The sequence below is a fragment of the Hesperophylax consimilis genome, chromosome 6, assembly GCF_061612785.1.
Source record: "Hesperophylax consimilis isolate HC1 chromosome 6, BYU_Hcon_1.0, whole genome shotgun sequence".
Lineage (NCBI taxonomy): Eukaryota > Metazoa > Arthropoda > Insecta > Trichoptera > Limnephilidae > Hesperophylax > Hesperophylax consimilis.
In genome coordinates, this window is record NC_142841.1 from 20,242,475 (window position 1) to 20,258,948 (window position 16,474).

At 34.9% G+C, this 16,474-nt stretch overlaps 1 protein-coding gene across 1 annotated transcript in view; it reads left to right on the forward strand.

Moving 5' to 3' along the window:
• Nucleotides 1-16,474, forward strand: part of Vps13 (vacuolar protein sorting 13C) — a 115,757-nt gene that overhangs the window by 74,755 nt on the left and 24,528 nt on the right. Inside the window, exons 32-41 of the mRNA XM_089632438.1 lie at nucleotides 1,033-1,170; nucleotides 2,347-2,526; nucleotides 3,796-3,998; nucleotides 4,592-4,703; nucleotides 5,336-5,530; nucleotides 5,737-6,012; nucleotides 6,697-6,927; nucleotides 7,893-8,108; nucleotides 13,889-14,092; nucleotides 16,238-16,375. Coding sequence (XP_089488564.1) covers nucleotides 1,033-1,170; nucleotides 2,347-2,526; nucleotides 3,796-3,998; nucleotides 4,592-4,703; nucleotides 5,336-5,530; nucleotides 5,737-6,012; nucleotides 6,697-6,927; nucleotides 7,893-8,108; nucleotides 13,889-14,092; nucleotides 16,238-16,375 — 1,893 coding nt within the window. The remainder of the gene's footprint in view (nucleotides 1-1,032; nucleotides 1,171-2,346; nucleotides 2,527-3,795; nucleotides 3,999-4,591; nucleotides 4,704-5,335; nucleotides 5,531-5,736; nucleotides 6,013-6,696; nucleotides 6,928-7,892; nucleotides 8,109-13,888; nucleotides 14,093-16,237; nucleotides 16,376-16,474) is intronic.

A 16,474-nucleotide genomic window follows, 5' to 3' on the forward strand; every position in this document is an offset into this window, starting at 1 on the left:
CAGTAAAACCCCGTTAACTCAAAGCTTGATAATTCAATAAAATTTTTGGGAAAAAAGATCTCTAGGAAAAAAAAAAAAAATTATTTGAAATTCTTTAATTCGTAATTGTAAATTTATTTTGGTCAATGCAGGAAAATATGCCCGTAATTCGAAAGATCGATTTGTGCGAAAAAAAAAATCACATAATTTCGTAAATCTAAATCTGGCAGGCCGGGCAGCCATGGCAGTAAAACCATATAAAATTTTGATATATGCAGTTATATCATAGTAATTCATGTAATTATTATCATATCTGTCGGACGAACCGTGCTGGATTTCAGCCAAAATATTTGATTTTACACAGGAATATGTTGTATCAATTTGAATACCTAAATTTGATGGGCTGGCCGCGCCAGTAATTGGCCGTGATACTTCCAATTACATTGTTTTTTTTTAAATTTGTGAGAGATAAACATTTCCGGGTGAAGAATAACCTGACAATATTTGAAAATCTCCTACTACCACCACAGTGAGCGGAAAATGTTGCTTGTGCTGTGATGGAGGACTTAGCCAGCCAAGGAATTGAACTCACGACACCTTGTGATCTTATTTTAACAAATTCCTGAGATTACGAGCTACCATATTTAAGTTTGCATGAAAATACGTTATACATAAAATAATAATATAATATTACGAATTTACTTTGAATTCTTGAGATTTACAGGCCGGCCATGCTGGAAATGGACATCAAAATTTCGATTTACATGGAAATATGTTGTATTATTACGAATTCACTTTGAATACCTGAATTTTATGGCCCGACCGTGCTTGTAATCGGTGGGTAAATTTTGATTTCAATTTACTTTGAATACTTATCTGAATTTTACAGAACGGCTGCGGATTCGACTTCGAAGGTTATTTCCATTTTTTCAAATTTACTGAAATTTTATTAATTCGAAATTTGGTCTTTGAGGTCCCGTTGATTTTAAATTATCAGGGTTCTACTGTATTTATTTATGTTTGTTGTATTCAAAGCGTTTTGTTTGATTTCAGCTAAGCATGGAGTCCACCTGGGCCATGCAGATGTCCTACTACAACAACTCCATGGCCCTGTGGGAGCCACTCATAGAGCCAGTGGAAGTGCTGAAGGGCAGTCTGTACGAGCATGTTCCCTGGGAACTCAAGATGCAAGTGAGTATTATTATTATTATGTAATGAGCAGGCAGAATTCTGCTGATGCGCTCATATCTGATTTCACAACAAGTTTGACAGTAATTGAGTTGTTTTAAGTTTGAACTAAATCCTTTCTTCTCTCCAAATGTGAATCCAATAGAGCTTTGAATTGATTTATATTTGTTGCATCGATGACATGTTGTGGAAGTTTGTTCCAAGCATCCACTACTCTATTTGCAAGGAAGTGTTTTCTAGGATCAGATGCAAAAGGCGTTTTGGTAATTTTTTTTGAGTGTCCAGGGAGATTTATATTTTTATTAGTAGTGAAGATTTCTTGGATGCTAGGGCAACTGTAATGTCCAGATAAAATTTTGAAAGTCTCGATCAAGTCACCCCTTTCTCTTCTTTCTTGTAAGGTTGGTAATCTTAGTTCCTTGAGTCTATCTTCGTATCGTAGATCTTTCAGAGCTCTTGGTATTTTAGTGAAACGTCTCTGTACTCTCTCTAACAGATTTATATCCTTTGCGAAGTAAGGACTCCATATTTGGAAAGCATATTCCAGGAGAGGTCGCACATATGTTTTATATATTTTTAACATCATGTCCGGTGTTAGGTCAAGGAAGGTTTTCCTGATTAGATATGTTAGTGAATTTGCTCTTTTCACAATTCCAGCGATGTGTGGTTCCCATTTCAAGTCCTGTGATATGGTAACTTCTAAGTCTTGTCGTAATGTCACTGCTTTTAGAGGTGTTCCATTAAGTTTGTAGGCAAGTGTAGGGTTAGTTTTTCCAACATTTAGGACAATGCATTTTTCGACATTGAGTTTTAGAAGCCATCAATCAATCAATCAATTATTGCTATCTAACCAAGATCATTACTAAAACTATCTACTTTATAATTACCTATTTAAGTTCGGTGAAGGGAATGAGATGGATGAGGAAGGTGGGGAAGAAAAGACCTGATCTTGGAGGCTGACTCCAATTGCTCGGAAACCTACATGACTGGTTCAAGTGCAGCTCGTCTGATTTGCTCCTGGATGCATCTCGCAGAATGAAGAATGCCCTGATGATTGTCAACTGCCGAAAGGAGAGGGCACTCACAAAAAGAATACATGAAAACAAGGATTCCCGAGACATAATGAAATGTTTTCTTTTCGATAATCTTTTACTCAAGTACTTAAATGTTGTTTTCCAGGTCCAAATGAACAAAGAGACTCCTGCTACTACCCCAAGTGTGGCCACTTCCCCGATAGTGGATCACCCTGCTGGGGACGTGGTCGATGGGACAGAGATAAACCTGCCACAGCCGAGCATGGCCGTGCAGTTCACCAGCTCCGAACACCTGGAGCTAACTATCACCAATACAGCTCTTCAGGTCAGTGTCCACATACCATTTCTATACAGAAGTATTTATATCAATGTTGTTAACGGAAGTTGTCGAGCTGCTTTGTTCAGGCTCAAATGTAATAAACCTATTCACGATATTCACCCGACAATCTTCGCAATGGCTTTAACTCCCACCAAGCCGATTTTTAATAAGGCTACCAATTTTCAAACCATTAAAAAAGCTTTGCATCGGAAGATACAATCATCATTCAGTGGTAGTATATGGATTAATATAACATCCAAATTTCAATAAAATGTTTACAGTGAGAGACAGACTGAAATTTCAATAGGATTTCAACGGAACCGTTCCTGAGTTTTTTTTTTAATCGAGATTTGAGTGTTTTTGTGCTCTTCATAGAAATCCTACTGTGTATTAATTACAAAGTTTACAATAGAGTGTGTTCTGTGATATCCATTGTAGACCAGTTTTGTTTTTGAATCTTTATTTAGATGTACGCAATTTTTTCATACATCTAGTAGGAAAATATAATAAAATACAAAAAATAACAATTACATTTTAAAAGAAAAAGATAAATACACAAAATTATATTATATAAGATATCTAGGTGACTAAAATAATATTGGTGAGTTCAACAATCAAAAATTATTTTTACATATAAAGCACATGTCCTACGAAAAGTGCTAAGGCTTTGGGCTTCCTTTATGACATAAGTAAGCTCCTTGACTCTGAACTGAAAAGAGCCATGTATTCAAAACCCGGTTTGAGTGAACAAAACTAATTTAAAAAAATTTTCACATGAAAAATGAAAATACAATCTTGTATGAAACCTCGCTCCACATTGACAGTTTTTCCCAGTAGAGAGATTACCATTAAAAATTCAAACATTGCTTGAAATGGCTCTAGTTCTATGTTCAGTATCCGTTGTTCAACATTTCTCGGAGTAAAACATATAGATATCATTTTACTTGGCTATTTTTTTACACAAATCACACTGCCACATGTCGCAACGGATCACGTGATTCGCGCTCTGTTTCATCTGCACGGTGCTGCTGAAACAAGACATAGTATGTGTCACTTGTTGACCTAACTTAGTGGGAAAGTGTGATGGAAAATAAAGAAAATGATTGAAAAAAAATGTCCATGCATCCAGTACGAATGAATGCAATAATGCCACAGTCCCGCTGGCTCTAAACAGTTTATATGTGTTGTAGTGCAGTACAACATAAAAATAAATAGTTTATATAGCTTGCTTAGTTATTGATGTCATCTAAATATGAATTCTTTCGTTGGTTTCAGGTGCTGACTCAACTGGGCAAGTCCTTTTCTTCGGCTGTCCACGGCGGCGTGCTGGAGAAGTTCACCGCCGTGACCGCCCCGTACCTCATAAAGAATGAGACGGGGCTGACGGTGACCCTGCTGCTGGACAAGGGCTCCTTCGCCACCTTCGTAGAGTCTGCAGACTCCAGCGTGTCAGAAATGGTCAATCCTGTCGTTGGCGAGTGAGTCAAAAATTTATTCAATTTTTGAGGTGCATAATTCAGCTAAAAGAATAGTGGAAGAAGCTGTTGTTTCTTTTAGATTTCCCCGTTTACATACATCATCACTTGAAGGGTCCTGTCCTCCAGTTTCTTTTTTTAAATGTGAATACCTCACCAGAATTCCAACTTTTCCTGACTGTCTGGCGCCAGAGCATATGGCATCCCCAATTGGGGTATATTTTGAGGGTAAGGGAATGGGGAGGGGAAGGAAAAGAGGAAAAGGAAGGGGGGAAGTAGCTGGCTATTCAGTTCTGTTTGAATTCTGTGTATACCACTCTGGAACGTGCCACAAGCATAACACTACATCCACATATTATTGTATATGAATTTAATGTGAATTTACACAATTTAATTTTAAAATCAAAATGCCTAAGGATACAGTGATGGCCTCGACCCCGTCCAGTGACCTTAGTTTAGGCCTCCTGAATACTTCTACCTCCTGCAGACGTATTATAACTTCTTTGACTGTCAGCCATCTTGCTCCGCTGTATAAATCTTGTTATTGACAGCTCTACGAAAAATGGTAAATCTTACGGTTGTATCTCTTCTGTCAGTTCCAGCATTGTTTTGGTATCTGGAGAATCTCTGCCGCTGAAACTTCGAGCTGGGCTGTCCCCTTCCACTGGACTCAATAAAAAGCTTCCTGAATGGACTTTGTACACTAAGGTAACATTATTATGATACGGTAAAACACCGTTAATTTGAACCCGATGATTCGAAAAAAGCTTAATTTGAAATATTTGCCAAAAAAAAAATCATAAATCAAAAAAATCCCAAATGTAGGTATATATTTTTATTGAAAAAAGAATTTACTTTGGTCTGTGCATAAAAAATTATAATTACCTTGTAATTTTTGGCGAATATTTTTTTTTTTCATGAAATTTCGAGTTATATGGGAATTTCTTAATTTGAAATTTTGTTTTGAGATTCCGTGGTTTCCGATTTAACGTGGTTTTACTGTATTGCAATGATAAGTGAATACGATAATATTTATCAATTTTTCTCACTTAAACTTATTTGTTTGATTGCAGTAGCAAAAACACTCCTATGGTAAAATCTGGCATCATGAAATTTGGGCAGTTTTTTCTGTCTGAAGTTTCTACATCAAAGCAACTGTTTTCAAAACAAGACAAAATGCCATATTTATATAATAACAATGTTTCATCTGACTAGCTAGTTGACTCTAGAGAAAGCTACTTTAGAGTTCATTATCGCATAACATTGCCATTGTTATTCCAAGGGTTCGATTTAATGGTTTTGATTTTTATTTTTACTAATTGGTATATATTTATTTTTAGATTGTGGAATTGAATGATCATCCCCTGTGCTTGCCGGTGGTGCGTGCTGACAAGCGCTACTTCTCCCTGCGTGGCGTGCTGGCCCCAGCGCAGGTGGAATCCACTGGACTATCCTCTCTGGAAGGTTGTGGAGTCATATCTGAGGTTTCCATGGTGGAGGGCACTATACAGATCTTGCTGCGTAGTGTTATACAGGTTAGTTTCTGAATCATCACATATTCTGTTCTGTTTGTTGGTTATATCAGATGAGCTATTGTGAACATGATCCATTGGTGGTTATCCCCTTAAGCGTATGTTGTGTCATTACAGGATTGTCATTGCCCATCTCCCTCGTTTTTATTATCTATGGCATCAAACAATTTGACATACTGTAAATTTTACAAATTCTTTAAATATTCCAGGTTACCAACAGCCTTTCAGTTAGAGTGGAGGTCCACTTCATGACCGTGACAGGTAATGTGGTGGAGTCCCTTGGCTTCGTGGAGCCCAACGGGGTGATGAATCTGCCCCTGAGGGCCGTCCACACACCAACCTGTGAGATCTTCTTCTCCATCGAGGGTTACAATGTGTCCCTTCAGCCCTTCACCTGGAGGGATCTGCAGAACTCCATCAAGCAGATGAAGCTGCTCTCTTGCGGGGCCAAGAATCGCAATCAAAAAGACAGATTTTTCATGAAGGTAAGTTGATGAAGTAAAAAAATTCAAAATATCTTTGCGTACACCTTTTAATTTTATTTTAAAGCCAACTAATTTTGTAAACAATTGATTTTTTCAAGACTATACATATACATAACAACTAAATAAAAAATAAATTGCATGAATAAAAAAAATTGTGTGAATTGATTAAAGTGTGAACTACACATATTCGAAAAAAAAGTGATTTCACCAAATTACATAAGACCTTTCGACTCTTAGGCCCCAAACAGGCAAATGAAATTGATTATCTTTTGAAGAAAGATTTTCAATACATGAAATTTTATTATCTTTTTCACCTGAAGTATGATAAAATTACAATTAAACTAGTCCCAGAAAGAGATTGTATGTAGCATCATCGTTCTAGCATCTTCTGTCTTTTTCGTTTCCAAACGAGACGCGTTAGAACGAAGAGGACGAACGTCGATGACGTCCGCATGAGCCCTGCTGGGACCAATTTAAACACAACCACATTGCAAAAAAAAAGAGATTATTTGCATTATGGTAGGTAGGTGTTAAGTTAAAACGTTTTTATAGGCAAGATCATCTATGTAAAAGCTTTAAAGTTCATTCCATAGTAAGATATAAGTCTTTCTGTTGTTCTCCAGTTATCGTTAATAAATATTTATAGTACCTATTTACATAAATGAATAATGATTTATATTTCAGGTTGTTGGAGAGATGGAACAAGTTTTCTTGGAGGATACAACTCGTCACACAATGGCTTCGGCTTGCTTTAACATCTGCCTCCGTCCGGCGGTGGTATTGCAGAACACCCTCCCGGTAGAGATAATGGTATCTGCTCAGGGCATTCAGAACCCGGTGGAGCACAACGTCAAGCCAGGAGATACTCTGCACCTGCCACAAGTTGAACCTGGATCCACTAGTATTGTCATTATGGTAATTCTAAATTATCTATCAATTATCCATGTCATCACTTATGTTCACTTATCACTTAAGATCACTTATCACCATAAGAGTGTTGCTGAACATGAATTTGGAACTATGATGTTTTGGAGTTGAATTGTTTTAATGTTTTGTCTAAAAAGAAGATGAATCGACTCAACTTTACTATCATCACGCCATTTCCCGTACAGGTCTGCAGAGACCACGGACCACCACAAGACTCTAGGCACAGCTCTTTGGTTCATTAAATTCATACATCATTACAGCTCCCTTGAGGTGATTTCTCACGAAAACGGCGCTATATAAATTAGCCAAATATATTATGGGTTCACACATACTCTTCTGCTATTTGACTCCTGGAATGATCCAACTGAAATATGTACTTTGATAGTGCCAGGTCTTCGTCTGGTGTCCCCAAAATCTTCTACCATTCACATTGTATATTCTCCTGGTGCTCCTTTCTTTGTTCGTTCGCTCTACATGTCCTAACTATCTAAGCGTTACTTTCTTAATCTTTCTTATTACGCTTACATCAGCTTCGCGTTCTTTCCCTGGACCTTCCCATTTTTGGCCCTTAATAATAATACATATTTTTATATTTTGAAATGCTGATGGTATTCATACTACTTTTTATAATTCACAGGGTAACCGGACAAAACAGAACTTGATAAAATAAAAGGTTAGGTTAGATTAGTTTTCAGTTCCATGATAACTCAATAATGATAATCGCTATGAATAAAACTAACATGTAAACCTAACCTACGTAACCGCTTTGATCAAGTTTTTATTTCATCAGTTTTCATTACTTTATATTACTTTAGGTGTGTTATCATTTTGACGAGTTATCCGGTCACCAGTTTTTTTTTATCACTTTTCTTCAGTTTTGTCATGAAACCGATTCATGGTTTTAAGGTCACGCTTGCAAGAATGGTTATATACATATTTAGTTGTAATTGCAGCTCCCGCAATACTTGGAGAAATGCTGGGTGTGCACCCAGGAGATTCCTGACAATGCTCCGGAGTTCAGCGTGTGGTCGTTTGACTCTCACGACAGTACCCTGAAGATGACCATGGATCTAGGCATGCACTGCGCTGTCATCAACGGGACTCAGAACTTCTCCCTCTACTGTCCCTTCTGGATGCTCAACAAAACAGGACTCTCCCTGGCTTACCGGGTAAGGTTTATCTAACACTAATGCAATATTTATGTATTTTGTATGGAAGATAAGAAAACATTGATGCTTGTGGTTAATTTCATTACTCCTTAAAAGTTCAGGAAGAATCAAGACAAAAAACCTGATGTAACCTCTTCATATTTACTTTTAACATTAATTTCCCACTTGCAGTTTTACTGTGTGATTTTGGTACTGCTAGATTGAAGTCAGTAAGGTATGTACCTAACCTAACAAGTATCTGTTAGCTTTATGAAGTCCTTAAGGCGATGCACTACGTCGTGTAATATTTTAAATCGAGCCGTTATCAATAACACCCCTTATGTAGATGGTGATAAGGTTTAAATTCCCGCTTAACACCATCCGCCTGTTTTGATTTATGTAAGAAAAAAACATGGCCAAAAAGTGCCTTTTATTTTATTTTGTGTATGTTCAGGAATAAATATTTAATTTTTTTCCGATCATTTTATAAATAACTTAATTTGCCACATTATACAATAAAATCATAACCAAAAATGGGTTCGTAAGTAGGAGATTTTGAACTTTAAAGCAGTTTTCATAGGCCTTATTCATTATTTTTTTCTGGGCTTATAAAAAGACTTATCTAAAAAATACTCGGTTATTTCAAAGGTCAAGATGTATTCTACTCGCAGTATTTAATTAAAGCATCTGAAACATTTCTAGGCGACCAAATTTTCTAACCAAAAACACATGATGTTGCATTACTACGTAGTGCATCGCCTTAACGCTTATTTTTAAGAATTTCCCCACTTGCAGTTTTACTGTGTGCTTTTGGTACTGCTAGATTGAAGTAAGTAAGGTATGTACCTAACCTAACAAGTATCTGTTAGCTTTATGAAGTCCTCAACACTTGTTTTTAACACACTTTAAGCGGGTGAACATAAGGGTCCCATTTGAGAAAATGGATTTACTTATAAACTGCTAAATTATCTTTGAAAATAGTGCATATACTTGAATGATTTTTTTCACATAGTATTCACCACACCCCAGCTATAAGTATTATATTAAAACTAGCTGTGCGTACTGATGTGGGTGATATCCTTAGGAGATAGACATATACCATCGCGGAAATTTCTGTAGGCCTTTTTAAGATATACAATTCTGTATTACATTATTTTGATGTATCTCATAAGGTTTAGCCAGCGTTAGCAATGTATACGCCAGAAAATATTTTTTTTACGACTTGATTACAGACTTTTCCATACTTTCTATAGTTATAATATGCTTATATTAAATATAAATATATAAACCTTCCGGAAGAAATTCTCTAAATGATAGTGATAACCCTATCACAATCCATTGCGTAGTTTAGAAGAACTAAGCGCACAGACAGACACGGATAGCAACATTATTTTATTTTATTTAGAGATAATAATAATGATATTTGCGCCGTTTTTGTGCAAAATCACCTCAAGGGCGCTTTCTTTCTTTCGTATGGTGTCACCTCGAGGGCGCAATATAATGATTTTTTTGTTATACGACTCGATAATTTGAAGTTAAAGTCAGTGATGGGTCATTTACAAATGTACATAAATAAAGTTGCGACCTTGGAGATCGGTATACAATACTCATATAATAATTTTGGATAACAATGCCATTCTGCCATTAAAGAATGACCAGGGTAAAAAAGGTAGAAGTACCCGTCCCGCCTTAAGTGTGATTAAATTCCCTGCTTAACACATTGTCGTCGGGACACGGTATTTGCCGTTTTTCGCAGACTGTCGGTCAACTGCGGGACACGGCAAATGCCGTTTTTGTCGACTGTCGGTTTTTGGCGGGAAACGGCATTATACGGGTTGGTTATCAGCGTGAAATAAAACGCCTTGAAGGGTAATTTGCTACCTGGGTGCTAGGCGACAGTCTGTCGACATTATTTGAGATGCCTTGTCCGGATTGGCTAGTGTGCCGCTTTTAAAGGCGTCGCCAGAAATCTAGAGTTTTTATGCCATCTCAATCTCCAGTTTAGTTTGAGTCATTTCACGTATTGGACTATTTTCATACCGCTCGCACTGTTTTTTTACTGTTTGGTATTTTATTATTTGAATATATTAGCATTGTATAGGACTTTATCCCTACAAAAATGTCTTTACAAGCATTGGCTAGTGACGATGAAGTGTATGCCGACAATTTATCTAATTGTTCATGGAATGATGATATTGAAGAGGTGTCAGACAACGAACCGAGTGATGATGAACAAATACCAAGACCTAGAACGTTTCACTGTCGCTCTATTGAAAGTGATTCTGATTCGGAGACGAGCTCAGATGAGGATGTGGACGAGTGGTCATCGTTTGATAATCCCCCAGTTATAGAATCTCTTTTAGGCCGCCGCGGTTTGAATTCAAATGTCCAATGTCCTCAAACTGTAAGTGATGCGATAGAGTTATTTATCGGTGATGATTTGTTTGAATATTTTGTAAACGAATCTAATAGATATTATAGATTATGTTGATGGGACAAGTTCGAAAGGATATAAGGGACGAGTTTTGGTCTACGCAACCAACAACCGAAACTCCTTATTTTGCTAAAACAATGTCCAGAGACAGGTTTCGGCAGATTTGGAAAGCGTGGCATTTTTCTAACAATGAATATATCATCAATAGTTCCGACCGATTATGCAAAGTAAAAACAATTATTTACCACTTTTTACCAAAATTTATAAACATTTACAAACCCCACCAAGAATTAAGTCAAGATGAGGGAATGATACCTTGGAGGGGAAGACTATTTTTTAGAGTTTACAATGCTTCTAAAATTGTGAAATACGGAATACTTGTGCGAATTTTATGTGAAAGTGATACAGGCTACATTTGCAGTTTTGAAATATACTGTGCACAAGGACTTAAATTACTAGAAACTGTAAATAAAGTTGTGTCTCAGTATACTAATTTATGGCATCATCTTTATATGGACAATTACTACAACAGTGTCGAAAATAGCAAGGCTTTATTACTAAATAAAATAAGAGTTTGTGGTACTATTCAGTACTAAACAGGGGTCTACCCAAATCATTGCAAATTATTAAACAGAAGAAAGGTGAATCTATTAAAAGGCGATATACTATGTATTTATTGCAAGTTTGGCAATCTAAAAAAGAAGTTGGAATGATTTCCACCATTCATTCTGCTGAAATGAAAGAAAGCCAGAACATGGATTGGAAAACGGGCAATAAACCAACATCTGTAATCGAATACAATAAGCACATGAAAGGTGTTGACCGTGCTGATTAATACCTCTCATATTATTTCATATGGCGTAAAACTACAATCGCAATTTCAATTGAAAATATTATTTGGTTTAGAAATTGTGTCAATTTTAAAAAAGCGATATATTTTTGCGTTAATCGCTAAAAACACCCGCTATAGGCAAGAGTCTATTGTTTGAAGCGCCCGACTACAATGTGTTAAGTTTCAGTGTGTGATTTTGGTACTACTAGATTGAACTAAGGTATGTGCCTAACCTGACAAGTTGGCTGAAAACACTTATTTTAGTACTACTACTAGATTGAAGTAAGGTTTGTGCCTAATCTGACAAGTCGGTTGAAAACACTTATTTTAGTACTACTATATTGAAGTAACCTGACAAGTTGGCTGAAAACACTTATTTTTAACATTATTTTCCCCTGTAGTTTTAATCGTGATTTTGGCACTGTTCATTTTGGCACTGCATATTGGAAGTTGTGTGGTTTTTGCAAATAGATTTTGTATTGCAGAAGTCACGCAAAAACGAAGGAAGAAACTCCACAGACAGTCCTCAGAAGGTACAAAACCTGAGTGTGTTATTATGACACATTACTGTTTAGTTTTTATATAGTTGAAATTTATTATTTGCTTAGATATAGTTTTCAAATTGCCATATTATCATATCGCGTATTTTTATTATTATTTTTTATTTCTTGCTAGAGCGATCCCGATGAGTTACAAAACTCATACTCTTTAATTTAAAATAAACAAATTAGCATAGCTCATAAAATAGGCAAAATAACGGTGGTGGTTTCATTTATTCAGAGCTTATTTGAGGTTTACCGTTGATATTTTTAAATTAACAAGATTTTTATGACTTTTATACTATACATGATTTACTGCATGATACAAGACAAAAAGAACTTTTTGAAAAAAAAAATTAAAATTAAAAAAAAATTAACACACATAATGCATGGTAGATATAAAGTTGCATTTAAATGTATATGATATATGAGGAAAGAGAATTTTTTTATTCAAAATTCATTAATTCGTAATTCAAAATTTTTTTTGTCCACACACGAAATTTTTTTTGTGATTTCTAAAAAATTCAATTTTTCGAAAATAAATCATAAAATTTCGTAGGTCAGCCGTGACGGAAATCGGCGGCGAGATTTCGAATTATGCCTAAATGTATCGTATTTTTATGAATTTAATTAGAATATCTAAATTTAAAGGGCCGGCCACGACAGAAATCGGCCGAGAAATTTCAATTTACTCAGAAATATATTGTATTTTAAAATATTTACTTCAAATATTTGAATTTAAAATGCCGGGCGCGATGAAAATCTACCGAGTAAATTCGATTTACGTGGAAACATCATATTTTTACGAATTTACTTCAAATATCTGAATAGAGCCTAATTTCAATTTATGCGGAAATATATCACATTTTTACAAATTTACTTCGAACATCTGAGTTTAAATCGGCCGTGACGAATATATCCGCGATTTTTTTAATTTACGCTGAAATACGTTGTATTTTTACGAATGTACTTCTAATATATTATTTTAGAGTCGGAAATCGGCTGCGAAATCTCAATTTAAAGGCCGCGACAGTATGCGGCTCGAAAATATGATTTTCGCGGAAATGTGTATTTTTATGAATTTACATTGAATTACCAAACAAAGTTACTACCGGAATTTGAAGGGGCAGCCGAGGAACTCAATTTTCGGCGACTTATTTTTTTTTTTTTTTCCTAGAATTTCGAATTACGTGGGAATTCGTTAATTCGAAATTTTATATTTTTGATGTCCTGTGGATTTCGAATTATAGATGTTCTACTGTAGTATTATTGTATTATTATTCTCATTTAAAAAAAAATTATTGTCTTTCTGCCGATGACAATTATTATTGCTGACTTAAAAAAAATATATATGTATTTTTTTTTACAGTATATTTTATTTAGTTATAAATTTCAACATTTTATATCTAGTATATACCTATTCTAAAAATACTACAATAATATTCTATTACCTACATACTAATATTTGGACTTCACAACATTGAGACGTGATAAACGAAGAACTGCATGAGTTTTAGAGTTGTTAATTAATGCATTGATAGATTCACAGTGATAATATATAATCATAACAGTACTGATGTTGTCTGGGAGCGCCAATATTGAAAAACAAATTATTATTTCTTAATTATTACATATCTTTTTAAATTTTATGCACACATTGTTACAACACTAATTTTTACAATATTTTTTTCAGCATTTAGGCACATAACTGTAGTTTTATGTACATCTAGTTTTAATTTTGCTTGAATGTCTAGAATTTTTTTCTCTCTTATAATTTGAATATAAAGTAGATTTTTGTAATTTATTTCAGTAAATTTTTATTGTTTATGGAATCAGCCAAATACGATATGAGTATATCTCTAGTAAGAATTAATATTTATTTTAAGTTTCTGCATGATGTTCTTATATTTCTTACTACTTTACAAGTCGATATTGGAAGTAGTTTAAAGAAAACACAGTTTTTACAAATTTGTTAACATTGTCTTGTGTTTTTCAGAGTTCTGAAGAATTGAGTAACTTCTTGTACCATCCAGCAGACTACAAGGAGCCCATTCTGTTCTCGTTCCGAGCAAAGAACTTCTTTGGCAAGAAGAAAGCTTCCATTCGTGTGGGCAATGGAGAATGGTCTGAGAAGTTCTCCCTGGATATCCCTGGAAGTTCTGGAGTGGTCGTATGTAAAACAAGCGGGACTGTGTACCAGGTGATTTTTTTAATAAATCTTTCAATACTTTAATAATGGCGATTATTGTCAAAATTGGTAAATCCAAAAAAAAACCTTTTTTAACCCTTTTGCTGCCCGAATGTAAACACAAGATAGATACTCTCACGCCAAGGGTTTTTAGAATTTTTTTATATTGCGTCATTATTTATTATCCTCAGCACTTAGAGATTGTAAATTATTACCAAAACAAAAAAAAAACTTGTTTACGTTACACTCTTGAAAAGTCTAAGCAAGATATCTTTATGAATTGATGCATTATTTGACGAATAAAAACTATCTATGAAACATCAAAAAACTTCGACCCGCCGCCATTATCAAATCAGTAATCTCACCAACACATACAGACATACTATAGTAATATCAGTAGTCACGTCTCTGAAGTGGGACCTCTGCGACGGCTCACCATTTTTCACGATTCACTTGTGATAATATTATTGTTTAAAACTTCATTATTTATTCAACTTTTATTTACAGTTTCTTTTCGTATTATTTATGTTTATAGTTTTTATTCGAATGGTAGACTTAAAAACAGGAATGAATACACAACGCCACATTACACTGGGAACACATATAGAGCCATTTTTCTGCGGCTTTGTTTAAGTTTTGTATTCGCACAAACATGGCCGGCTCTGTATGGCTTGGATTGTTTTGATGTTTCCGGTATTGGCTCAGACGTAATGGTGTGTCAAGATGAGACGAATGAGGAGTTGAGTCGAGTTGAGTATTTTTGAGGTGTTTTGCGATTAATTGTCTTATCACACATAACTGATAATCGGAGAAGCTCATACCTGAATTTTTTATGCTGTTGTGTACAATAAAAGAATTTAACAGATATAAGATAGAGACAATATTCCCTTATTTGGTCATCAGACAAGTCGCGTCGAGCCATGATAGTAGGTTACACAAAAAAAATATTAGGAAAAACGACAAATTAAAACAATAATTAGTTTCTAAACACAGATAATTAAAATAAAATGTATATGATTATTTTTTCACTCGAAAGGCGGATATAACAACTTATTTCATTTAAAATAACAAAACATGTTGATTAACACAAAACTTATTTGCACTAAAAATATGAGTAGTTAATAAAAACAATTTGTTAAAATAATAACGTTAGAACCACGATTCGTTGCAGATTCTAAGTATTCGCGAACCGTCGAGATAAGAAGGAACCACGTGATACACTAACACAACTACGTGCGCGCGGGGAATTCAAACACTAAGAGGGGAAATATTGTAGTCTCCAGTTTGACGAGGTCTTTCATAATATAAACAAAATTATTTGTCACATCTGTGTAGAGATGTCGCTAGATAAAGGTTCAAATTATTTTTTAAGCCCGAGTTTTGCGCCATCTATACAGAAAGTTCCGAGATATCGCAAAATGAAATTAAAATCACCTATGATTGCGCGCGGCAGCGAGGGCCCGGAATCTTGAATCAAACATAGATGCGCACGGCAGCCTCCGGGTTAACTAGCAATGCGAATTTATTTTCTATTAAAATATCTACAAAACTGGCAAAATAAAATTGAAACCTATAGAAAAAATAATTTAAAAATACACACATAAAAAATAGTCAATTGGACTTTACATTATCATTTGGAGTTTTGCGAGCACAAACATACGCAGGCTGAATTTTCGTATATTAAGATTGTACAAAACTACAATATGTTTTTCAGCCAATCAGCACTATTTTAGCCTCATAAAAAAAGTTCAAATAATGGCAAATATTCTAAGCTCCGACCGCACAATCTTTCAGTTTCAAATTGATTTAACTTTACGGTTGTACTGAGAAAGAGCTCGGGCGAGCTATCAGCCATCACTCTAGGTCTTGTACTGCCATCTGTGATTGAGATTTTAAAACAATTTTTTGTGTCATGAATATAAGGCGGGTAATTTTAATGGATTTGCACAAAAACAGCGTAATTTCGGTTTTTCCTTATAGGGGCTCCATTTTTGTGTGTATTCGTAATTATTATGATTATAAAATTCCCTAAAAGTAGTGAAAATTGAAATGGTGCAGCTCCCGGAGCGATCTTATAATTAATTTATTAAGATTAATTTGTAAAATTTAATTTTTGTGTAAAGATTTAAAAATGAATGAATTTGTTTGAATTAACAGATTGGAGTATCTAATCATCTGACATACAACAGTTTGACAAAGCAAGTCACCTTCACACCATATTTCCTCCTAATCAACAATGCCCCCTTCGCCATAGAATGCCAGGAAGTTGACAGGCCCGGAGATAAATACATTGAAGTAAGTGACAATTCATTTTTCATGTTTCCAAAATTGTTTTTTGATTTATTTTTTTAAATATTTATTTTCGTTAGACTTTGTTAACATTGATGTATTGTG